Source organism: Chenopodium album, chromosome 13 (genome assembly GCF_948465745.1).
Source record: "Chenopodium album chromosome 13, dcCheAlbu1.1, whole genome shotgun sequence".
In the NCBI taxonomy this organism is placed as follows: domain Eukaryota; kingdom Viridiplantae; phylum Streptophyta; class Magnoliopsida; order Caryophyllales; family Amaranthaceae; genus Chenopodium; species Chenopodium album.
This window is the reverse complement of record NC_137846.1, coordinates 52,843,072-52,868,974: the sequence shown is the minus strand read 5'-3', so window position 1 is coordinate 52,868,974 and position 25,903 is coordinate 52,843,072. Positions and strand designations below refer to the sequence as shown.

At 34.2% G+C, this 25,903-nt stretch overlaps 3 protein-coding genes across 3 annotated transcripts; all 3 read left to right on the top strand.

Moving 5' to 3' along the window:
* The first annotated feature begins 972 nt into the window (after window positions 1-972).
* Window positions 973-5,346, top strand: LOC145574949 (xylan glycosyltransferase MUCI21-like). Its single transcript, XM_081632852.1, has 4 exons — window positions 973-1,190; window positions 1,290-1,382; window positions 3,275-3,797; window positions 4,394-5,346. Exons 1-4 carry the CDS (start codon window positions 1,085-1,087, stop codon window positions 5,037-5,039), a joined length of 1,368 nt encoding a protein of 455 aa, XP_081488978.1. The 5' UTR covers window positions 973-1,084; the 3' UTR covers window positions 5,040-5,346.
* A 1,043-nt stretch (window positions 5,347-6,389) lies between these two features.
* LOC145576920 (uncharacterized) lies at window positions 6,390-10,237 on the top strand. Its single transcript, XM_081634617.1, has 7 exons — window positions 6,390-6,713; window positions 6,814-6,880; window positions 7,609-7,655; window positions 7,802-7,889; window positions 9,261-9,394; window positions 9,669-9,767; window positions 9,854-10,237. Exons 1-7 carry the CDS (start codon window positions 6,492-6,494, stop codon window positions 9,926-9,928), a joined length of 732 nt encoding a protein of 243 aa, XP_081490743.1. The 5' UTR covers window positions 6,390-6,491; the 3' UTR covers window positions 9,929-10,237.
* Window positions 10,238-11,878: 1,641 nt separating this feature from the next.
* On the top strand, window positions 11,879-23,036 carry LOC145576918 (1,4-alpha-glucan-branching enzyme 3, chloroplastic/amyloplastic-like). The gene is made up of 21 exons (XM_081634616.1): window positions 11,879-12,249; window positions 12,344-12,415; window positions 12,531-12,595; window positions 13,139-13,810; window positions 14,545-14,717; window positions 14,833-14,922; window positions 15,154-15,229; window positions 15,612-15,719; window positions 15,998-16,088; window positions 16,250-16,351; window positions 16,896-16,998; window positions 18,264-18,401; window positions 18,505-18,576; window positions 18,698-18,802; window positions 19,033-19,110; window positions 19,195-19,305; window positions 19,499-19,579; window positions 20,150-20,254; window positions 21,827-21,912; window positions 22,053-22,107; window positions 22,422-23,036. Exons 1-21 carry the CDS (start codon window positions 11,975-11,977, stop codon window positions 22,452-22,454), a joined length of 2,691 nt encoding a protein of 896 aa, XP_081490742.1. The 5' UTR covers window positions 11,879-11,974; the 3' UTR covers window positions 22,455-23,036.
* Window positions 23,037-25,903: the final 2,867 nt, after the last annotated feature.

Here is a 25,903-nt window from a genome sequence, read left to right as displayed (position 1 = left end):
TCATAACATAAAGATTTGAGATAGAATCTTGTCAAATAAGAGTGATTGTAAATAGGGATCTCCTTAACCTCTCTCCCTACTCCTAAATGTTTCATGTACGAAACATAAAAGTGTGAACTTGAAATATTGTCTAGGTTGTTGATCAGAATTCAAAAGTAACCTATTAAAATGCGAGGGAGGTAGTAGTAGATCGATATATATAGAATCTCATTGATGGCAACCGATTTCGATTTCTGTTCATCAAAGGAAGCAATTATATATGCATGGGCCACAACTTATTACTACTATCAAGCACCAACCTCTTAATTAATAACCTTAGCATGATGTACTGACATCTACAATGAAGCTTTCAATACATGTTAAACTGTAAAAATCTAAAAATGGGAGTACATTGTTACAATTTTCAAATACCATTTGGAAAATGGCTAATTTATAAAATTATCTAAAACTAAGCTAATCAGTAATCACATTTTTATAAGCGTTGTTTTGTTATTTTTAATCTATACAAATGTCAGAGAACAGCATATAGTGAAGAGAATAAACAAGTCTTACCAACCACTAATGTCGTCCACTATCAGTTAACCCAGTCAGATTAAACTAATGACATAAACAGTTTAACCTTACTTTTAACCTATTAAAAGAAGCTAATTAGATCAAGGGGTCCACTTCTTTAATAAAGTGACTCCACTTCACCATGCACAGTCTTTCAAACTAATACACATCTTTAAAAACTCAATTTGTAAAATCTCGTATGAGTCGGACTTACAATAACTTACTTGTAATAATCTTTTATTTTGATTTTAATAGTTATATAAATTGAATTAACAATGATTTATTTATACAAAACTTTGTATCTTTTTTCATACAAGTTAACGCATCGTAGTAATTAGAACAGTAAATTATTATAAGTCCGTCTCAATGTATAGATAAATAGGTACCCTATACAACAAATATTATGCCGACAGTTGGACAAAAGAAGAAGACAAAAGCAAAGCTAAACGCTTCAAAAACCCAACTGAACAAACATTTCCCTGGCTACTACTGTTAATAGCAGTCATATTATCAGGGGAAAAAGGAAGAAGAAATGGAGAAAAAAGAGCCCATTTTTAGGAAACTGCTAGTTTTTTCTGCTCTTCCAATCTTCATTCTTCTGCTCTTCTTCATCCATCATCAACAGCCATTATATTCAGGTAAAGCTTTATATTATATCATTCTATAAAGTTTTGATTTTTGATGATATTGTTCTGTTTGGACTGAATATTATGACTATTTATGTTGTACAAATGAAGGGTTACAAACTTTGGGAAATAGAAAATATGGGGTTTTTACTGAAAAAGTAGATTTGATCAAGCTACATTTGCAACTCAGAAAACTTGTTAGAGGTAAGTGTATAAATCACTACTTTCTCTGTTTTCAAGTAATTATTAGTAATTTGTTATTAGGTTGCTTTTGTTTTCATCATTTTTCATGTTTATTGATTTGTTTTTGAGATACTTTCATCATTTCTTGTAAAGTATTGGATTTGATAATGGATTGCTATTTGAGTAAAATCTTTTGAGTGTACGAGTATCAAGTGAGAGCTCAATGGTAGAACTTCCACCTCGAGATTTGGAATTGTGGTGGTGGTATTGGCCATGTTTGGTAAATGGCTTTTTGGTTAGCTTTTAGTTTTTGGTTTTTTTATGTGGTCAAACAGCCAAAAAATGTGTTTGGTAATTGGCTTTTTAGCTAGTGAAAAAGCTGGCTTTTAAGCCAAAATAAAAAAGCTACTTTGAGTAGCTTTTTTTGTTGGCTTTTGGCTTGTTGGCCCACAAATTATCTAATAGACAGCCAACAACCAACAATTAATTTACCAAACACTTTTATAAACAGCCAGCTTAAACAGCCAATTTCAAAAGCCATAATAAATAGCCAAACATACCAGCTGGTCAAACAAGCCAAGTGAACCAGCCAACAGCCAACCGCCAACAGCCACTTGCCAAACAAGGCCATTATAAATTCATCGTTACTCCGTACCGTTCTAAATGGTTAAGGTTTTCTTGTGAGTTGGGATCTCCTTATCGGTCACACCTTACATGGGTTGTGGACTTGTGGTTGTGCTTTGTGTGACTAGTAAATGCTAATCTCCTAATTTAATATTTCATAAAATGTTTTTGAGAAATCTTCTACTCGTAGCAATCTACCCAAAATCCCTAAATAGAGAAAATAAATAATTGTCAAAAGTTATGTCAAAAAGTGTTTACATAAAAAAAAGGACCACGAGACTTTCATCATTTCATCTAAAGTTGTGAACTTGTGATTTTATTTTTACCATCTAAATTTGTCAAAAGTATATAAATTACACTTCACAAATTAAACCTTAATCAAGATTTTATGAAAAAAATTTAGTAAAACATTATTGCTGCAATTAAAGAAGAATGTTTGATGAAATATCTCAGTTGTGTTCAAAATTAATGATCGTATAGTTGTCGTGGAGAGGATTACGGCGAAAAAATAACAAAAAAATAGTAGATGATAATTTTCTAATTATAAAAATAGATTGATTCTAGATTTGCTAAAGAATGATTATTTCAAGATGCCTAGTTAAAGAGTATCCAATTATTTAAGAGTAAATTGGAGTTTTTTTAAGCAGCTTTAAACATGTCCATGTTAGTTTTCGTACATAATTCAAGTATTTTTTGTCCACACGTCTGCTATTATTTTTATTTTCTTCTCTTTGTTGGTAGAACAATTGTTGTCAGTTGTCACTTACCAGTTGTATTTTTAGAATTATAATCTCTGAATCAACAATCATTATTGTTTACTGTATATTCCGTTCTAAGCCAAACTTGCATATAATTCGAATATAATAGTCGTGAATTATCTATTTGGGTTACGTTGTTGCAAAAGAATGCTTGTGTGCATTCTAACTTGTCGAAACTTATTTGAACTTATCTGAATTAAGCTAGGATTACCCTTTCTTATGTGTTTTCCGGTACTTGATATTAGGGTGAGCAAAACAAAGCCTTAGGGTTCTGTTCAGCTTAATTTTAGTTCAGTTCAGGTCAACTCCAATCAGCTCAGTTCTGTTCCTAATTTTCTTCTCTCATAAACAATTCATTTCATCTCTATTCAGTTCAGCACCAATCAGTTCAATTCAGTTGTTTTCATTAAATCAGAATAGACCCTTAGAGTTGTGCATATATTCTTATGTTAATATTTCAGCAAAATGTTGTATTTGTTTAGTCAAACTTATTTGGAGCTGGAGTTTAATAACTGCTAGTTGATCAACCAGGGAAAGATGTAGCCGAATTTGAAGCCACAGGATTTGCTTATGATGTTGACAATTTTACTGAAGTATGTGTGATTAACAAGCCAATTATATTCGACGAACAATCTATGACTGTTTATGTACCCTCCGAAGGTGAAAATGAGCTTACGAAAGTGATGGTTAAGCCTTATCCAAGAAGGGAAGACCCGTTTGCCATGGAACAGGTTACGCCAGTGCAGATCATCCGTGGAAATTACAGCAGTATCAACCCACCAGCTTGTCAGATTACACATAATGTACCGGGTTTATTCTATTCATTTGCAGGATTTGCAGAGAATCCGTTTCATGCTTTCAACGAGATCATAATCCCATTATTCCTCACCAGCCGCCATTTTGATTCTAAGGTGCAGTTTGTCCTAACAGATTTCAGAGGGCGGTGGTATTGGAAATATACTCAGGTTTTAAAGGAGCTGACCTTGTTTGAGAATATTGGTATGGATGCAACTAAAAGGGTTCACTGTTTTCCTGCTGGTGTTGTTGGGCTCAGGTATTACCCTTATTCATACTTGTTGAACACACTATTAAGAAGAGTTTCGAACCTAGAACCTTGCTGTAGACATGGCTGAAACATTTAGTCAAGGTCTTATAGAGTATAGGCTTCTTTGGTCAGGTCAATTACTGGTTACAATAACCAATACTTTTGGTTTTAGGCTATGTTACTGGGACTTAGTTTGGGTACTCCTGTTAGTCCTGTAGTCCTGTTACGATTATGCATCCAATTATTGGACTCAGGCCATTTTATGTGTAAGTTCCGTGTTTTTGGTCTAGACATAAAATTTGTGTCTAATATTTACCTGCTTTCAGTTGGTCAGTGATTGCAGAAGTTGGGTTTCTGATCTAGTCTGTGTTAGTTCTGAATCCATTTACCGCTGTCATTTTAGAGTTCTGTTTTAGTAAGTTGGTTCACTTAGTGCATCCTCCAGCTTCTTTTATTCAAGTATGAACCTTGTGATTACTGAGGTCAAAAAAGTTGTACAGTGCTTGCTTATGTTCTTAAAAGAGGTTTTTTATGCTATTGCTACCCCTATTACTTATGAACCAAGACTTCCAAGGATTATGATCAATACAATTTTATTCATGTAGGTATCATGAGAATCTTGCAGTGAACAACGACGATGCTCCTTTAGGATATACAATGCAAGATGTCAGAGAATTTCTGTGGAACACCTACAATGTGAAGGTAAAAAGAACATTAAATCTCAAAAGGCCAAAAGTTCTCCTTGTTTCTCGCCGAGGATCAAGAATATTTCTGAATGAAGATGAGATGGTGAATATGATGGAGCAAGAATTAGGCTTTCAAGTTTATAGAGCCATGCCAAATGAAACTAAGAAATTGGACAAATTTGCCCAAATTGTTAATTCTTGTGAAATCATGGTTGGGGCTCATGGAGCCGGCCTCACGAATGCTTTGTTTCTGCCAACGGGTGCAGCAATGATCCAGATCGTCCCCTTGGGTCTAAATTGGGCTTCCGATCACTACTTTGGTGAACCTGCCCCTGGCATTGGACTAAAGTACATTAGATACAAGGTTTGGCGCAATGAGACTTCACTCTACGAAAAATATGGTCCAGATCATCCAATTGTATCGGATGCAGCTTCTATTTGGGCTAAAGGATATATGGCTGTAAAGGAAGCCTATGTCGACGAGCAAAATTTTAGAATCAATCTAGATAGGTTCAAGGAGACACTTCTTGAAGCTTTGAGGCTTATGGGACAGTCGGATTCCTGATTTTAGAGTGTGTGCTGTTCTATTTGTAAATGAAGCACTATTGGTTATAGTTTAAACGAATACTTTGGATGGGAACTCGTGTTCTCAGGAGATTTTGGAGGATTGCAGCTTACAGGATTTATGTAAATAGCGAGATTTTGATGCCTGTATTTCCCTGCTATCAGCTGTAAACTTGAAAATAAGTTTGACATAAGTTATGGATGATTGGATTTCAAGGGGATGAGCATGGAAGTATGGAACTCTATGTTAAATTGTTAATGTACTAGTCATGTTAATATATGTGTAAACTCTGTTATTTCTCATGAAAGACCTCTCCCATTTGCCCTTCAAAACATATGTTAAGAAAAAAAGGTTATAAAAACATAATCCAAATTAAACCACAATTATGTTTGATTCAAATTTCCATTTTTTAGAAGCTCCATATTCATCTCAAGGTAACATAGTTACTTATCTAACTTATTTCTCTACGTTTACAATTGATATCTTTTGGATCAAATTCAACAAGTATATTGAGTGTCCAATTAGTTCAATTTCTTGTCATATGACTCATATGTAGGAGTAAAAAGTTACCTATGAAGGTAATACCTCAATTTTAATTTAATGTTGGGACCAATCTTATCTATATCAATTTTATCTAAATTAGTAGCTCCACATTATTCATAACTCCCCACTTGGGCCACCAGGGTCCAGGGAGATAAAAAGCACTGTATTTTTGGTTTGATTGAGGTAGTGATTAGGGTGTTGTCAATTTTTTGTTAGTGTTTTGGCCACACTTGTAGGCATGCCCAACCCGCACATATGTGGTTACTAGTGTCATTCCACTTTGCACTAGTCATCTAACAAAGTTAACTGGCACTTTGTGCCAATAAAATTCTACTTTTGTTCCAAAATACGTAGTAAATGACAAATGTGCACAATTTATCTGTATTAGTTATTCCAAAACAACGACGACGATGATGTATCTGGAATTTTGGTTTCCTTTGAACCCTACTCTACGAAGTATCTATAATACTCGTAATTTTAGAGTCATTATTAAAACTTTTTACGGTAACTTTTTATATTATTAATTGTCAAATTTTATTAGTTTCACTTTTACTACAACTTTACTGTGACAATTAGAGGTGTCAATTCGGGAGTCTAAATTGGGGCAATTCGAATCTATGTCAAACTTAAGTAATCTAAATTATTGTATTTACAAGAATTGAAATCTAAATTAGATATTTTTCGAGTCGATTTCAAATCAGGTTGGTCGGGTCAAGTTTTGACACTTTTAGTTATGGTGTTACCATTGGACCAACCCATATTGTAATTGATTGTTTACATTGTGAGAACGAGTATGAGACTATAAGCCCAATAAGCCAATAATATCTCAGGTTCCTCAAATTCCAAGTCATCTATTTACAAGCCAGAAATATTACTCACCATTAACAAAAAAAAAAAAAAAAAACAAAAATGGCAGCTCCGGCAATGGAGGGAATAGCAGTGACGGCATTGAGATCAGTGATGAGCCGCGTCCGGCAATCGGCGGCGAAAGTTGGCCGTGACCCCGGCGGAGTAAGGGTGGTTGCGGTGTCTAAAACAAAACCAATCTCTCTCATCCGCCAACTCTACGACGCCGGCCACCGTTGCTTCGGTGAGAATTATGTCCAAGAATTCCTTGAAAAAGCTCCCCAGGTTTCTCTCTCTATCTTTCTCTCTCCTCCTTTTGAGCAATTATATTGGGTTTGAGAAATTAATTGGAAAAATGTTGTCTTTTTTTTTGTGGGGTTTGCAGTTGCCAGAGGATATTGAATGGCATTTTATTGGGCATTTGCAGACTAATAAAGTCAAATCTCTGCTCAGTAAGTTCTTTCGTTTTGGAAAATTGAGGAAATCACAAGTGTGTTTAGTTTAATTGCTGTATATAATTAAATTCTTAAGAAAGTAAATGCTAATATATCCTTGAAGAATGGTTTTATATTATTCATAAGTTTTTAGATTTGTTATGTGAAATGAAAATTATGGTGTTTGAGTGCATAATTCTGTTCTATTTGATGCTATGTTAGTATGTCACTACTGAGCTTACTAATTATTGGTTCCTTAGTTTCTTTCCTTTAATTCTGCAATATTGTGTAAATGAAATTTATGTTCAATCATTAGGATATACTAATCTAATCTGAGGTGGTAAATGGTGATTCAGTCGATGGGATCGAATTTAAGATAAAAATAACTTTTATGGATATGGTATAATGTTGGAATTGTTTACTAGTTTTTCTCAGGTGTTTATATTAGAGTATAGGGTAATGGAAGAATGCTACCCTGTGTACAATTGGTGCATTTGAAAAGCAAATTGTTCATGTTTGACTGTACCTCTTAATACCAATTTAAAACTCATAATGCGCTGTTTTAAAGAGGGGTTTTGTCCAATTGATGAGATGAATACGAAATTGACAAAATAGTCTTTAGTAATGTGCATAATTATTTAATGTTTTGAAATCATCTTATCTCTAGTTTTACTGATCATCTGAAAATCCCAATCTTTTATATTATGTGCCTCAACCATTTCCCTTTGTTTGTTTCTATTGTGCAGCTTCAGTGCCACACCTTGATATGGTTGAGGGTGTAGATAGCCAGAAGGTATGATTTGTTTGTTAACTGAGATTAGAAAATAGCTGTTGTATCATTTGAACTGGTTCCTGTAAATTCATTACAATTCTTTTGTATTCAGTATGCTTTTCAGTGTGAAATCCTTGAACTGACCAAAAACTATCCATGCTAAACAGCTAGCCAATCATCTTGATCGTGCAGTGTCAGCTATAGGAAGAAAGCCTCTTAAGGTCTTGGTGCAAGTGAATACCAGTGGTGAAATATGTAAGCATTTGAAATAAATACTTCAGAGCTCCAAAGAACTTTCTTTACACCCACTTGTCCAAAATGTGTGTGGGGGTGGGTGGGTGTGTGTGTGTTTGTGTTTGGGGGGGGGGGGGGGGGGGAGGGGGTACAGGTTGAGAAGTAGAGTATAGAACAAGATAGGAACAGAGGCTGCCTTCCGTTCTTAGACTTCTGTTATGCTAAATGACGAGGCTTATTTCCAAACTGGCTTCCATTGCTTTCCGGTTCTTACTCTTTCTTGATGATGTAGATCCTAACTAACTGTTTGCTCCTGTGGTGCCGTGGTGGCATAGTGCTCTCAAATTTGATATTTGTGTAATTTTGGTTTAAAGAAAATATTCTTAATGGGGATTAGTGGTGAGCTAAGGATGTCATGCTTGAAGATGTTCTGTAAGCATGTCACTTATCATTCATCTTCCTTGCTGAGTTCATTATTTATCATATTCTGTGCTATCATATAGCCGACCCCACTTATTGTATTAAGGCTTTGATTGATTGATTTTGTGCCATCATAAAACATTTAGTTTTGCACTTTAGCATGGAGTGTTGATGGCATGCACTTAAGAAGTTTTGAACAGGTTAGATAGCAGGTTATTACAAAAGGATAAGAGATACGAGAACATACAAGTGATAGAATTATACGAAGTAGATATGTTGGAGGACCCAGTCCAATTTGCCATTGTGCACTTGCTATTGCTAAATGGGAAATTTTCCTTTTGGCCCCTTGGTGGGAGAAGGGTTTCTGGCTCCATTAAAATGTTCCTAGTGCATACGAAAAAATAAAAATAAAATTGTAGAGATGAACTAACAGGCAGATATACTGCTGACTTGCTGAGTAGCCTGAGTTGGCAGTGTAGATATTTCTAGTCAACATCACTTTTACACAACTAATTTTGCATTCTAATGAGTTAATTTGTTGAATTGCGATTAAGTTGAAAGGTTAAATTGCCAAGGCAGTGATGTAGACTGGATTCAACTCTAGGTCTTGGGTACAAGCTCAGTTATTAGGATTTGTTCAATGGGATGCTGCTAACAGCTCTGATTGCTGTCCTTGTTCTTTTAATTAATTTTGTCTCATTTACCAATTACACTGATTTTCTCTTCCATTTTGTTAACAACACCTGTTTCCTCAATTTTCTTGCAAACAAAATTGAATTTCTTCAAAGTTGATGTGCTATGGTAAATTGTTAGCTTGTATGGGCATCAATCTCAAGTTAGCATTCGGACATGATCTCCCTGTTGCCTTTTTAATTGTACGAGTTTCTAGTTGCTGAATCTACTTCTGATAATATGATACATTATACAGTGGTATTGCTCATGGAGGACATATTTATTCTGATATTGCTACAGCAAAAGCTGGAGTTGATCCGCCGGCATGTGTAGAGCTTGTGAAGCATGTCAAGTTGGGGTGTCCAAATCTTGAGTTTCGTGGCTTAATGACAATAGGAATGCCAGACTACACTTCTACCCCAGAAAATTTCAAGGTGATAATATACTGTCACTTGTTATTTCAGCTTTACCTCATCTTCCATATTAACTTGTGTATGACATTCATTATGTTTTCCCTGGCCATTTGATGTGCATCAAATGTCATATCTTGATACTTAAAACTTCTCTCAACTTGTGTTACTCCCACTTATATATTATTTTTGTTTGAAAGAGGTTATTGTTTTACTAGTATAAATGTATAATGTCTTGTTTGTGAATTGGTTTTCTTGAGATTGATTGCTCAACAGCTGATCCCACTAAATGTTGCAGACACTTTCAAATTGTCGAGGTGCAGTTTGCAAAGAACTGGGAATTGCTGAGGAGCAATGTGAACTGTCAATGGGAATGTCTGGCGACTTTGAGCTAGCGGTAAAAAAAACCATCTCTGATTTTTTTCTACGATGATCTTTGTGAATGAGGGTCTGAAAATTGCTTGTGTTGTATAAATTTTGCAGATAGAGATGGGTAGTACTAATGTGAGAATTGGGTCTACAATATTTGGCCCGAGGGAGTACCCAAAGAAACAGTGAACGCTTAACGGCACATACTTTCTTCTTTACATAGCCGATCCAATACCGCTCGTCTCAATGTTCTTTGACTTCTTTCATCAGATTGTACTCTGGAAGTTCCAGTGCAGACTGTACATTGCTGTGGGTATACACATTGGCTGCAAAGTCGTATAATACTTGTGCTAGCTGGTTACTTCCAGTCTTGTCACGGTTATTGTAATTTGTAAGCTGGTTTCTATATACCAAAGGCAAACATTGTAATATGTAAGTTGGAATCTTTATACCAAAGGCAAACATTAGCTCTCATAATCTGAAAAACTATTTTGTAAACTTGTGTCCCGTGATTTTATAAGGAGGTCATACATACTCACGAGTCATGATCTCATGCATTTTGGTTTAACTATACATTTCCTCTCTACTGTGATCTAGAAAAACTGGTGTCTGAACTCGTGATTGAACAAATGACCTTTAGTAAACTAATCCATATATAAGGGGTTAAATTTCTAGTTATTTATGAGTATATGTTTCTGATCATACGACGGAACGTATTTCATATGCTTCTTTATGTTTGTTTCATTTGGAATTTTTCATTTGAAGTGACACGTAGATAGGAAACAACATCTTGCACCCTAAGGTTTAGTAATATACTAGGTCAAAATTCCGTGCAATGCACGGTTGTTAAATATTTTTGACAATAATATTACAAAATACTACATAAAGTATATAAAATATATTTAGAAATAATTCATTTGAATATATATGGAATATGATTGTCAATATGAAAAGAAAATATCATAAGATATAAATAGTTACTTAAAGAGTTTGCAAAAAAAAAAAAAAAAAAAAAAAAAAAAAAAAAAGAGTGAAAAAAGCGGGAAAATTTTTCACAAGGTAACGACAAGTGTCATTGAGGATTTGCTTTTAATATAGGTTAATAATAGATAGATAGATTTTGAATATAGAAAGTAGACATGAGCTACTAAACTTAGTAGAGATAAGGATTTATGATTTTCAAAGTGATTTTCAATTTCTAGCTATAAACCGTAAATAATAAAATTAGTAAAAATAAGTGACAGAAATTGATTGAAAAGAGAATAAACTGGGAAATAGTTTGAAAAATCGTGGAATTACTAAGTTGTCATAAATCAACACGGGAAAAACCTTATTCAGTTGACTATATAATGATATAAGGGTTTAAATTGATTCTTTATTCTCATTTTAGCCTCAAATTCTCATATGATCTCAAACTCTCAATTATATATACAGAGTACTTAAATTTTAAGTAAAAATAGTGTTATACTCGTCAATTAAGGCCATGAATTGACTGATTTTTTGTTCTTTTTAATCCATATTGACTCCTTTTTTTTTGGTAAAAAATACTGTGTGTGGTTTCTACAGGTGTACCTTGCACCGTATCACAGTTTCGCTAAAAGAACATATTATACAAATGTAAAGAACATACAACTACAAGGAAAAGAACATACTATTACAATGTAAAGAACATATACCTAAAGGAAAAAGAACATATTTGCACCAAAAAAGAGTGAAAATAACATATGTCCATGTTCTTTGATTGTCAGTATAATGAACTTTTATTCGTGCTATAATGTTCATTGCTTATTGTGAAATGTTCATTGAATTTTGTCTTAAAATTATGGTAGATATATATAAATAATGTTCATTACATAATATTTTCACGTTCTTTATTAATATTACAGAAATTCTTTAGATATACAAAAAAACATAAAATTAGATGTTCTTTACAAACTGCTATATGTTCTTTAAAAAACAGCAGTAGATTCTTTATAAAACAGTTACATGTTCTTTCCGTATTTTTTGTCTGTTCCAAGCAAGATACAGGCTGCTGTACCTTAAAATTTTCAAAAAAAATACAATTAAATATCAACTGTAGTAAAACAAAATGAGAAAAATCAGATACAGGTTTAACTCGGGAGCTAGTCATCTTTCTTAAAACGAGTCGACTCAAAAACCCCTCCAAACTCATAAACCTTCTAAAACCCTCTTATCTAAAACTTCAACACAACTTCTCAAATTAAAGCAAGAAAAATGTTCATCACATTAACAGCACAATCTCAGTGTTATTCATTACAATTAAACTACAATTATCCTCAATTTCACCTTCCAAAAAAACCCCAATTTCTAAAAATCAAAATTTCTAAAAAATGGAGGTGCTCATCTTCTTCAAAACAACCCCAACAACAGCAAAATCAACCCAGAAAAGGAGAAGAATCATCAACGAGTGAGAAAAGAGTTGACCCAGTTGGGTTTTTAACTCGACTTGGTATTACCCACAAAGCTTTTTCTCAGTTCCTGCGTGAAAGGTATTGAATTTCCCATTTTTAAGCATTTTTTCCCCAATTTTTTAATGCAAATTTTGGTTTTTGTGTTAATTTAAGATAATTTTATGTGTTGTAGGCACAAGGCTTATAAAAACCGTAAAGATGAAATATTTCAGCGGTTCATGAATCTCAAAGAATTGGCTTCTGGGTTAGTTATTGTTAGTTGGATTTTTTTTTTTAATTTTTCTATTTTTTTTTTTTTTTGACAATGTACTATGGTGGAATGTGTATGGTTCTTATGTTGTTTGTGTGTGTTTCTGTAGGTATGAATTGTTGGGTATGCATCGACATCCGCAGCATCGTGTAGATTTCATGGAATGGACTCCAGGTTTTCCTTAATGCACATTCTGTAGTTATGTTGCATACTTCTTCGTTCGGGTTTAGTTATCACTTGTCACGTTACTAGTTCAAATTAATAATTTTACTTAGTTGTCACCTGTCACATTACTAGTTCTAGTTCAAGTTATATTGTCGACTTGATTGTTAATTTTGGATGTAGTACTTTGTTGGCTCTTCACATTTAAGATAACTAGCAATCTTATTTTCTCAATAAGTAAGTGGCACACTTTAAAAGGAAAAGCTTAATCTTTTGTTATCACGAAGGAAGCAGATGAAAATAGTGTTTTAGTTTCTCTTAAACTATCTACTAGGTTGCTTTAACTTATAATGATTGTTTAGAGCATGTTTAATTCAATGTTAAAACAGAGATGGAATGAAATGGTGTAAGGGGGAGGAATAATAATGGTGATACATGTGTTTAGTTCTCAATCTACCGTTAGTGTTTTTTTTTTTTTGGTTATTCCCCATTGGCCAATTATGCTTATTTTTGCAAAGGTTGCTCATATCATGTTGTCACATCATCCGATCACAGGTGCAAGATATTGTGCTCTAGTTGGTGACTTCAATAATTGGTCTCCTGTTGAGAATGCTGCTAGAGAAGGTCACCTCGGCCATGATGATTATGGGTACTGGTTTGTAATTCTTGATGATAAGTTGAGGGATGGAGAAGAGGCCGATGATCTTTATTTCCAGCAATACAATTATGTTGATGATTATGATAAAGGTGACACGGTTTCCATTGACGAAGCTTTCCAAAGAGCAAATGATGAGTATTGGGAACCAGGGGAGGACCGCTACCTCAATAATCGATATGAAGTAGCATCGAAATTGTATGAACAAATTTTTGGCCCTAATGGACCACAAACACTGGAGGAATTGGAAGAATTACCTGATGCTGAAACTAGATATAAGGCTTACAGAGAACAGCATAAAGATAAGCCTCCTGAATTTTTTCGTTATGATGTGATTGATAGCGGAAAGGAATATGACATATACAATGTTGTGGATGATCCAATTTCTCGAGAGAAATTTCGTAACAAGAAGCCTCCTCTTGCTTATTGGTTTGAGACACGAAAAGGAAGAAAAGCTTGGATGAAGAAGTATAGTCCTTGTATTCCACACGGAAGCAAGTACAGGGTCTATTTCAACACTCCTGACGGAGCTTTGGAAAGGGTTCCAGCCTGGGCTACTTATGTTCTTCCAGGTGAATTAAATTCCTTCTTTTGATACCATCAGGTTTTATTCAGGTTTAAAATCAACTTTTTATTCCATGACTTTTCTCAAGAGTTCCCCTTGCTCAGAAAAGCAGCAGTTGGAACGTTGTTTGTAGCCAATTTGTCTTATATGCATGTGATATCTTCTAAGTAAGGAAGACCTTCACAGACATTGCAGATACCCTTTATGTCTTTGATACTTACAAAAGATGCTTGAGGACCCCTCTTGGACCTTTCTTCAAGATATTAGGCTGAGTACTTCTGCAGTTCTGCTGCCTCAACCTTACTTGAGCGGAATATGAAGCCTTGTGCTCTGTGTTTTTTGTATGGTTTGTTTAGTACATAATTATAGATGAGTTTCAAACATGAAACCTAGTACTCCTGGCTGCTCTTTTTGGTCCTCTTCTTTGACATGGTTATATTAACGTAATGACATTGCCCTAGACTTGACAATCTGACATCTTGTTTCATTGCTACATTAAGATTTGTGATGCTACATAAGGTGATTTTGCGGAGGCATATAGTTTATAACCTGATAAGTTCTGTTTATTTCATCAAGGTTTGAAACTCCACCAATACCTTCATTATCATCATTTCCATTACTCACATCACTTGTGTGTTTTCTAGTTTTCAAGACTTTGTTGGTATTTCCCCAAGCTTAATCCAATATTGACTTTGTCGGACACTGAGAATTGATTTCATTTGATTGGTGCACATGCTATAGATGTGGAGGGAGATCAACCTTGTGCTGTTCACTGGGAGCCGCCACCTGAGAGCGCTCATAAGTGGAGAAACAAGCAGCCGATGGTCCCAAAATCCTTGCGCATTTATGAGTGCCATGTTGGAATCAGTGGGTTAGAGCCAATGATAACCTCCTTTAATGATTTTACTGAGAAGGTTCCACTCTTTGGATGATCTGCAGTATTGAGATAGAATAGGTTCTCATCCCTTGATAAGATGTCTATGGCTCTTTTTTATTGATTTTTTGTTTTTCCTGGTTTTAAAATTGCAGACCCTTCCTTTCATAAAGCAGCTTGGGTACAATGCAGTCCAATTATTTGGTGTTATTGAGCACAAAGATTATTTCACAGCTGGTTATAGAGTGAGTTAAAACTTTTGTCTCCATTTTCATTGTCTTTTCTTGAGGAAACCTCAACTCAAGCGCCTTGTATCATTTCAAGTTCTATATGCCTCCTTTTCTCTTTGGAGGAAAATATATGAAAAAAACATTTTCAAAGTATGTTAATTGTTTCTTTTTTTTTTTATTTTTTTTTATTTTTTATATATATAATTATTTGCAATACTTTAGTAGCTTATTTGAATGTTGATACAGGTTACAAACATGTATGCTGTAAGCAGTCGTTATGGCACTCCAGAAGACTTCAAGCGCTTGATTGATGAAGCTCATGGTTGTTACCCATCTTCTATGATAGTATAAGCAAAGAAGCAATTACTCTTTATAATACTCTATTCTGAAGAATTTGGGTGACATTGATTTATAATCTTATAGGCTATGGATTAAGTATATTTTCAAAGAGGTATACTCCACACTATCAATCACTTATTCAATGTTTTTTGGGGGTAAAATGTTCACTGGTCATGCAGAAGGAACCTCTTTGGAACTAAATTAGCCATCGACATATTACATACCTTAATATATATCATCAAGGTTAAAGATATCTCACTAAATATATACTAAACCTCAGGGTATTCTTGGTGAAAATTTCTGTTACTTGTTTATCTGGAGGGGATACTAAATGAAATGATTTGGTCGTATTTGTTCTTTGACAGGTCTAGGACTACTAGTATTTCTAGATATTGTGCATTCATATGCAGCAGCAGATGAGATGATTGGATTATCACATTTTGATGGAACAAATGACTGCTACTTTCATACTGGTAATCTTATTACCGATACTTTCTGGTGTTCAGTGAATTTGTGATTCAATCTATGTCTCTTTCACTACTCAAACTTGAGTCCCTTGCCATACTTCATGCTTCCTAAGATGTCTCTCTTATGGATATCTAGAAATTTATATGGCCAAAAAGCTTAAAGAGAATCAAAGTATAAATCCAAAGTGCTTGTTTCCTTTGCCTTCATGTTATTAATTATGATTTTTATTTTTTTGAGAAGTAATGTTTCTGAAGTTAGTTTAACGTGCTTGTTTTGTGATTAGGGAAACGAGGACAGCACAAATACTGGGGAACTAGAATGTTCAAGTATGGTGATGTTGATGTGCTACAGTATCTCCTTTCCAACCTGAATTGGTAGTGATTCAACTATTAAGTTCCATTGCTTTACTATTATCATCAATTTGTATCTTTTGCTTATTTGCTTGTTTGTCGGCTCATTTTTGTTAAAGTTATGATCTGTTAACATGATGGCATATGAAATTGATTGTTTTAAAATTGATGGTTTATTTGAGCAGGTGGGTTGAAGAGTATCAAATTGATGGTTTTCAGTTTCATTCGCTCTCTTCAATGATTTATACACACAATGGCTTTGCTAGTTTCACTGGTGAATTGGGGGAGTAAGTCTTCATAGATGTGTTTGTTGTCTTTGTTAAATGAATATATAATTGCCAACATCTACGTTACTAATTCCAGCAAATCCCAAAAGTAGACATGCGTTAAAATTATTATGTTGATACTTCTTAATTCTTATATCTTGCTACAAAATTTATCCCCTCATTCCCGCACTTTAAAATTGTTGATGCATTTTGTGGGGAAAACAAATAATTAAAAAGTTTTGACTTATCAGTTATCATAATTTGAGAATGGGATTATCATTTTAACTGTAGCTATTCTGATGTTGCTTAATAAATTTCCACTATCCTCCTTTAAAAAAAAAAAAATTAAATTAAATTAAATAAAAATAAATAAATAAAATTAAATTAAATTAAAAAAATAAAATAAAATAATTTTTTTTTGCTGTGGTACTTATTTTCAAGCTGGTATGTGCTATTTGCAAAGGTGGCAATTGTTTTCTTAGACATACTTAATGCTCTAAATGCATCATACCCGATTGAAATTTTGAAACATTGATATTGACTTGTAAAACTTGTTTAATTACAGATACTGCAATCAGTATGTAGACAGGGATGCCCTAATGTACCTCATCATGGCAAATGACATTCTGCATGCTCTGCATCCCAATATTATAACTATTGCAGAAGATGTAAGGCTATTGCTTTTGGATTGTCATTATATGTTGATACCGTATTTTTTTCCTTCTCATTCTTATCTACTATTTCATTGCTGCATGTAACCGTGATCCTCTCCATCCATTACCTTATCTCTAGTGCTATGTGCCCCTCTAAACCCAAGTTCTTCATTTTATTCTTAACTCTTTCCATCCAAGTCATTTAAAGTCCTCCTTGACCTCTTCTAAGACTTTCATGATCACCCTCTCTACTTTCCTTACCGGTGCTTCTTCTGGTCTTCCTTTCACATGCCCAAACCAGTGTAGTCCGTTTTCCCTTAATTTACCTTCAATATCTGCAACTCCAACATTCCTTAAAGTTTTCAGACCCATATAACAATGCTGGTCTGACTGCCGTATGTAGAATTTTTCCTTTAATGTTAAGGGGTACTCTTGTCACACAATACCCCAGTTGCAACTCTCCATTTAGTCTACCTGGGTTTAATCTTGCTCTATATCTCCATTATTCTGTAGAATCAAACCAAGGTACTTAAATCACTCGCTCTTGGATAACTCACCATCCAAACTCCCAAGCTAATGCATCCCCGCTTGACTCCCTGGTAATGCTAAATCGACATCCCATGTACTACATTTTACTCTGAATGAATCTGAACCTACGGGATTTTATCCTTTTTCTCCATTGCTCCAATCTAGCCCTTACCCCAACTTTAGTCACGTCCACCAGTAAAATGTCATCCGCAAATAGCATAAACCATGGTACCTCATCCTGAATAGCCCTTGTTACTTTGTTCAAATTTGCTGCAAAGAGAAAATGACTTAATGCTGACTCTTGATAGAGTCCAGTTGTAACGACACGTCGTGGTACATATCCTTGATTTAGTCAATTTATTTTGGAGGAATTCCTTTCTGGCTATTGCCCACTAAAGCACTTCTCTTGGCACTTTATCATAATCTTTCTCCAGATCAATGAAATCATATTCACGTCCTTCTTTTTTGCCCTGTTGTACTCCATCGTTTGCTTTATCAAATCAATCTTTTACAAGGTTGAACACGCTGGCACAAACCCAAACTGGTTCTCTGAATTTCCAAAATACTTGTACAAACCCAAACTGGTTCTCTAAATTTCCGAAATACTTGTACATCTCCTCAATTCCGAAATACCATTAAATTAACCTAGTCAGCTGATCTATGAGATATATTAAAGCTTTAGTCGATTTCATAAACATATAACTGTAGCTGTTGTACTTCAATTCTAAAATTAGTGTTGCTATATTGTTCAGGTGACATATTATCCTGGATTGTGTGAGCCCACTTCGCAAGGTGGACTAGGATTTGATTACTATGTTAATCTTTCTGCATCTGAGATGTGGCTGGACTTTCTTGAGAATGTCCCTGATGACAAATGGAGCATGAGTAAGGTTGTACAACTTGATAATTGGATTTCTCCATTACAATTTAAATTTATATGGTCTGTAATTCAGACTACAAATTCATCTTGCAAAACGTGTCTATATGCTGCAGATTGTGACAACACTGATGGGTAGCAAATTGCATGCTGATAAGATGCTTCTATATGCTGAAAATCACAATCAGGTGATCAGTTTCTCTCTATTCATCAGAAAAGTATGCTTGAAGTTTGAATTCTTACAAAAATCTGTAAAAAATTCAGGTTTTGTGGAAAATGTCACTCTCATATTTCTTCTTTGTTGTTCAGTCCATATCTGGAGGGAAGTCTTTTGCAGAGATATTATTTGGTAATATTGAAGAACAGTCACTAGAATCAACAGACTTGTTTCTAAGAGGAACATCATTACACAAAGTATGCCTTTAAGCTCCCCTTTCCTGATCCAAAATCTAACTGATGTTGTTCTTGAGAGAATAAAGATGTGTTATTCATCATATTTTCGCAATTGCTTCTCCTCATCAAGTTTCTGTTATATAGTGTTTTATATGTTCCTTCAGTTTTGATGTTATTGTGTATTTGTGTTAATTTGGTATAAGAATGTTTGATAAGTTTACCTTGAGAAACTTATATTTTTCCTGCCTCAGCTTATCAGACTGATTACCTTTACTATCGGTGGCCGTGCTTATCTCAATTTCATGGGCAATGAATTTGGGCATCCCAAGGTGACATATGTGTCTCTTACTATTGTTGAAAATGCGTTGCAAAATTTGCATCTTCTCATATTGTATGGCCTTTCTTCTTATTAGAGAGTTGAGTTTCCCATGGCAAGCAACGACTTCTCAATGGAATCAGCAAACCGACGTTGGGATTTGTTAACAGAGCAAGGCATTCACTGTGATTTATTTGCCTTTGACCAGGTCTTATTCTATCCCTACAGTTTTGCTGCTATATGTGCATTTGTTTTCATAGTAACAATAGCTTCTTACTTTGTTCCTCTTTTCCTTTCCACCATCCCTCTTAAAATTGGGAGGAAACGTTGTGGAAAGCTGATATTTTTAACGTGGAGAGGTTAACATGAGATACTGAGTCCAACATGCTTTTCTTTTGTAGGACATGATGAAGATGGATCAAAGAGAAAGGGTCCTTTCAAGAGGCTTACTAAATGTTCACCATGTGAATGATGATACAATGGTATGTATGGTAATACAATTCCAAGTTCCAACTATCATATGTAGAAAATGATTCTTGTTTCATTTTGTTGCAGTATGCCTGTTCTTGTTTTATCTAGAAATCCATATTCCTGAACTAAACTATGTATTCTTTTTCCATTAAAGGAGTATTTGAACTTGATAGAGTTCATGACCTTTTGCAAATCAGAACCTCAGGCATTTTTGGGGGTTGGAAACATATGAATGTCTTTTCTGTAGCAATTTTGCATTTTGTTGGGAATTCCTGTTGGAGAGCTACTGGGATTGCATTTTTTTCCATGGGAGTTTGACACTCTTTTCAAGTTTTGTATCTAGATAATTGTTCATGGCTACTGAAGCTCATATGATAGAGCAACTTCTTACATGGGCACATAGTATTTCTATCGCTTTTTACTGACTTTTATTTTGTAAGAAGATACTTTAGTGCTGGACATAATGACCTGCCAATAGGAAAATATGGAAACTGGAAGTTTTTCATGAAGTTAGAGGTCTCTTGCACTCCATCAGTGTGAACAACACAATTAATCTATACGAGTTTCCTCTTGTTTTACAGGTTATTTCTTACATGAGAGGTCCTCTTTTGTTCATATTTAACTTTCATCCGACTAATTCATACGAGAGATATTATGTTGGAGTTGAAGAGGCTGGGGAATATCAAGTAAGTCCGGATCCCTTTATGATATTCTGGTTTCTCATATTTTGTAGAAAGTTGTTTCTGCTAAAGGTACTTTACCTTATATCCTGTTCTGTGTTTGTTGTCCTGTCTATGTAATATACTTGTAATGAATGTCTGAGACTGCCTTTTTCTATAACTTATTCATTTTAGCATTATTTGTTGTCTAAGATTAGATGTTGGCCATGTTGCATTGTATTGATGTTTTCTGTCAACAGCATTAATCAGTACTCCCTGCATTCCATGAGTTAATTTTAGGAAATAGCAGATATCAAGAGAGAGATAGTTTGAGTAGTTAAGGAAAATTTTATGTAAAGAGGAGACAAAAATTTTAAACAGCAAGTTAACATAAAAATGGGATGATGTAGCTCTAAAATAAACATTATGCATGTTTGACTTATTTCAGTTAAGCTCATTTTGATCTTGATTTTAGCTTTAAGAATGCAGGCATGCAGTACCTTAGAAATTTTAAAATGGTAGCTGCCTCATCATCATCAGACTTTGGTTAAACTCTAATCTTTATGAGAATAAGTAACATGGATCTTGAATAATTACTGAACTGGCAAATATGGCATCAAACAAATCTGGAGAATTATATTACTGATCACTATATACACAATAGATTAATCATTAATTGCCGTCTGTGTTACTAAAACAAAGCTACTCGTATTGGACATGAGATGTGCAGAGATTTTAGGCTCAATCCTTTAACAAAAAATTACCAATTAGTCCAATTTGAAGTGTCACGTGCGCATACCCATTTGTCAATGTTAGTCTGTTATTGGTTCTTGAGGTGAACTAAAGGGTGCAATTATCTACTTCCTCCGTTTTTTTTAATTGCACCCTTTGTCATTTCACGCTTGCCAATGCAATACTTTAAGAATTAATATCTTTAATTATACTAATGTAAAAATTATAAAAAGTTGACATAGTAGATATCAAGACGAAATTAACTAGATCCCACACGACTATGTTTTTCCTTATAGATAAACACAAAAGATGGTCAACGGAGATTGTGTGAATAGTGTTAAAGTCCAAATGGTGCAATAAAAGGAAGTTTATGGCTATATATCCATTTTTTGCCATTCCAAAAGAAGCTTTAGGTTAAATACTACGTATGCAATGTTAATCTTTTCTGCTCAAGCCTATTTCAAGTTGTGCTAACATGTTATTTGCTAGTCTTTGATTCTATGTTGGGTTGGGCCAATTGAGTTTTATTTATGAAGACAATGGAGTTGCAATCCTTGTACTGAAAATCCTGTGTAGGATTGTATCACGTCACAGTATTCTTAACATGAGAGTTTATTGCTAAAAAACCGTATAAAAAGTCATCTCAAATGGCTAAATTATTTGATCACCATTAGACACTAGAATCTTTGGTAGAGACATCCACGGCATCGTTGAATTTTTTCATTAATATCAATTCATATTTTTCACCATTCACATATGAAATTGTCTCCTAAGAGTTTTTGTGTTGATAAAAAGCGAAATGAAAGACCATAAGCAATGAATTCACTTCTAACTTATAAGGACCTTACACTTAAGTTGATGTTACAGATCGTGCTAAATACTGATGAGAAGAAATATGGTGGAAGAGATATTGTCAACCGTGAGCAATATCTCCAGAGAAGCATTAGGAAGAGGTTAGCATGTTTTATTTATTTATAATTTTTTTTTTTTTTTTTTTTTTTTTTTTTTTTTTTTTAAACTCTGTACTTTCCCTTCATATTTTGGTTTGCTGTTTGTTAGTCCTCCTTGAACTGAATCTCTCCTGCTTATGCAGAATTGATGGTCTCCAGGACTGTCTACAAGTGCCATTGCCTAGTAGGACTGCTCAGGTATTTAGCTTTTCTTTTTCAAGATAAAAAAATAAAATAATTGGTGGTGGATTTCTTCTTATAAATATGGAGTGCTTGATTTTTAATACGGGGTAGTTATATATGAAACTGAAGGACAAAATTCATTGTTATTGTAATCACGAAGGGGGATTTTGGGTGATTAGCTTATTATTTCTTCTCTATGATATATGGTACAAAAGATTAACATCCTTCTGTACAAGAGTGCATGATCATCTAGATGAGTAGATGCTGAGACTCCTTGATTTCATTCCCATGGATAATAAATTGCAATATGGGTTTGCAATGAATTGCAGGTCTACAAATTGTCACGAATATTGAGGACATGATTTTTTAACGGATAGAGGGATGCAAGTTTTGCAGACTTATCTAGTTTTGACCTTGTACTGTTGTGAGTTACGACTATGCTAACTGATACTGGTAGCAAGTGATAGACTAACCCTGAATGACCGTTCAAGAATTAATGTGCTCTTGGCAAAGGATAATGTACGCACTATCAAACGATTATGGCAACGCATCTCAAAGTGGGCAATCTTGTACATATGGCGCGTTATTACTGCTCTCAGCCCTGTCTGCGGGAGGTTTATCTGGGATGCAGTTCCAGTGACCTCAAGTCCTCAGTTGGAGAAAATTGATGTCATGCCAACGAAGGGGGTTATGGAGACAAACTGGATGTTTATTACTTAGCTTGCTTTAGCATAGGTAGGACAATTTGTAAGCTGAAAGCCTGGAGGGTATGTACTCAAAACTGTCATCAAAAGTATGTCTAATTTGGTCATTGTGGCTGTGGGTGCCATGCTTTATAAATACAATGTAAATTTGTAATACTACATATATACTTTGTATATGGTAGTCAAATATTGTTAACAGCAAGTTAAGGGTATTTTTTTCCCAAAATTATTGGAGTTATGTTAAAAACAATAACAAAATAAGGTTTACGACATTGATCTAATGGGGTCACCAAGACAAATGAGCTGAAGGGTTCCTCCAATGGATAAATGTGATTACTTTTATAAATAAGTGGAGTTATACTTTAGATACTCAAATTAAAATAATAGGGGTTACTCGAATAGACAAATAGAACTACTTTAATTTTTAATTAATTGATTTACTTGCACAATAAATTGGGGTTACTCTAATAAGTGGATTTTCTAATTGGTGTATTTACTTTTTAGTTCTCTTTTGTAGCCTTTTCTCTCTATTTTACTCTTTTCTACCCCTTTTCTTTCTGTTTGTAGTATTTACTTAACCTTGTACTCCCTCCGTCCCTTATTAATAGTCTCTTATGACCAATTTTAAGTCCCAAAATGATAGTCTCATTTGCTTTTTTCAAGTAGCATTAATATGAATTTTTATTAAAATCACCTCTAATTTGCAACAATATTTGTGTAAATTTAACTTTTCCATGTAAATTTTGCTTTCCATATACTTTTATTACTTACTCTCTCTACTTTTTTATATACCCAATGTAAATTTACATTTTTCATGTACTTTTACTACTTCTTATTTATATTATTAATTCCCGTGAAAACTGCCTATAGGGGACTATCATTAAGGGACGGAGGGAGTAGTATTTTTGCCTCTTTTTGGCGCTCTTGTGGTTCCCTTGAGATGTTCTTCTAGTAGCAATGGCGGAGCCTTTCCTCTCTACTAGCATACTCTCTCCATTGGCTTTGCCTCCCCTCTCTTAGAGTAGTCTTTATAATAGGTGTTTTGTGAATGATGAGAAATTAGTCCCACATTAGTAGAATAGAAGTTAGTTGTATAGGTTAGTCTATATAGCTTAAAATGTTGGGATGGAAGTCCCACATTGGTAGAATAGAAGAAGTTGTCTTGTTCAATTCTATTTAACATGTTGTTGGGAAGAAAGTCCCACATTGGATGAATAGAGGATGATAGCTTACTCTATTCTATTTAACTTGAAGTTGGGAAAAAACTCCCACATTGGTTAAATAGAAAAATATAGCTTAGAATAGAGTAACTTATAGAGAGGAGAGGCAGAGCCAATGGAAAGAGTATGCTAGTAGAGACCAATGGTTTAGCTTGGAGCTAGTCTATAAGTTTAATATTTGGAGAAAAATAAAATTTTAATGTGAGTCATGGTTATGACCATGGGCCCAGTCGGGCGGGCTTTGCCCGATCGGGCGCGAGTATAAACTTAGGAAAATAATATTTGCTCGCCAGATAGAGCTAAATTAGCCCGATCGGCCGCGAGAGCAAATTTATTTTCTTAAGTGTAGATGGCCCGATCGGGCACAAGCCTAGTTAAAAGATTCGTCCATTTATTTGCCCGATCGGGCGAGTGTCAACAGTCACTTTCTTACGGTTAAATTATTTATGATAATAATGACTTTTCATTAAAAGTCAAATTATCTTAATTAATTATATTTAGAAAATAGTGACTCTTGGTTTAAAATGCTATTCATTATATATAATTAATTGCTTCAAAATTATAACGAACCTTTTTACTTTATCTTCTTCTTCCTTATCTATACTTATTGTTCTTAAAGTGCTCTTAGGGAGTTCAATTACATTGCTTTAATTGTTCTCAAACTTAGGGAAATCTTGGGAGCATATTAGCAATCATAGTGGGGTTAAAATTGCTTTAAGGATAATGTAAACACGTCCCTAATTCTTCATCCCCATAATTATTTTCTAACATCCTCATCACATGAGAGATGATCCTTGTTGGAAAAATTGCGCCATTTGGCAGAATTGTTGAAGCTCTAGTGTTGTGGACTCTCCAATCTCCATGCATCCTGCTACTAAACTTGTTGCCTCTCAAATAGATTTGAAGAAAATAAGAGGCACGACCTCTCTAGCATAGAGGTGTGGCATCTCACCCTCTCTGATGTGGCCTCTTCAAAGATTGGCGCTTCAACGCCTAGGTTTCTCTGCGGTTCTTCTAGCGGAATACTTTATGTATGTAATTTAGAACTTCAAATAATTAGTGAATTAAGCTTAGAATTCTCACCTCAATCAGTGTAGAAGATAATGTCAAGACTGATTATTAATATGGTATATTCATCATTTTTTTAAATATGTTTTTTTTTTCCACCTGGTTTACCCTTTCGGCTGATCCGAATCGAGGATTTGTTCTGAATGGTTAGGTTCCATTCCCCTCCCAATTGTTGTTGCAGGGGATGATGGATCACGGTCCTCCCTACCAAATGTAGTATCAATCACCACTAAACTAAAAGCCAATTGTCTATATGGTTATAATTACACAAAATAAATTTATGATTTGGAGGAGTAAAATATGCATTATTATCCTATCAATCAATTCAATAATATATATGCTAATAGACACCAGCAATGACACATGTCGTCTCCTAGTGTGTCCTTGGTTATATTTCTTTTCTTTTTTAAAAAAAATCTATTAATTAAGGAAACAAATTAAATCATTACAAAATAACAATAGTTTTATACATATAATTATTATATTTAAAATAAAAATATTTTACAAATCTTTCTTAACAAGATTTTGGCAACTATAAATAAACCAAAAATCAAATTCTTAAAATAATTTGTAACTTTCCTTAAAATAATTTGTAACCTGTTTTACAACAAGAAAAAACATTGGTCAATTTTTTTTTGCCTACTTTTGTTTTAATTGTGTATTAGAAGCTACAATCAGCTAGAAATTGCAAACACCGAATCAACATATTATATACTTTTATTATTTCTCGACTAATTTTTATTATAAATATAATTTATAAGTATACATAACTAAAGATCACCGTGCATGACACGAGATCTAACCTAGTAGATATATATA

Coding starts and splice junctions, on each gene's coding strand:
- LOC145574949 (XM_081632852.1), top strand. CDS start 1,085: ATGGAGAAAAAAGAGCCCATTTTTAGGAAACTGCTAGTTTTTTCTGCT. Junction 1,191..1,289: donor TCAACAGCCATTATATTCAG/GTAAAGCTTTAT, acceptor GTACAAATGAAG/GGTTACAAACTTTGGGAAAT. Junction 1,383..3,274: donor ACTCAGAAAACTTGTTAGAG/GTAAGTGTATAA, acceptor TTGATCAACCAG/GGAAAGATGTAGCCGAATTT.
- LOC145576920 (XM_081634617.1), top strand. CDS start 6,492: ATGGCAGCTCCGGCAATGGAGGGAATAGCAGTGACGGCATTGAGATCA. Junction 6,714..6,813: donor TCCTTGAAAAAGCTCCCCAG/GTTTCTCTCTCT, acceptor TGGGGTTTGCAG/TTGCCAGAGGATATTGAATG. Junction 9,768..9,853: donor CTGGCGACTTTGAGCTAGCG/GTAAAAAAAACC, acceptor TAAATTTTGCAG/ATAGAGATGGGTAGTACTAA.
- LOC145576918 (XM_081634616.1), top strand. CDS start 11,975: ATGTTCATCACATTAACAGCACAATCTCAGTGTTATTCATTACAATTA. Junction 15,230..15,611: donor CTTGATTGATGAAGCTCATG/GTTGTTACCCAT, acceptor GTTCTTTGACAG/GTCTAGGACTACTAGTATTT. Junction 21,913..22,052: donor CAGAGAAGCATTAGGAAGAG/GTTAGCATGTTT, acceptor CTGCTTATGCAG/AATTGATGGTCTCCAGGACT.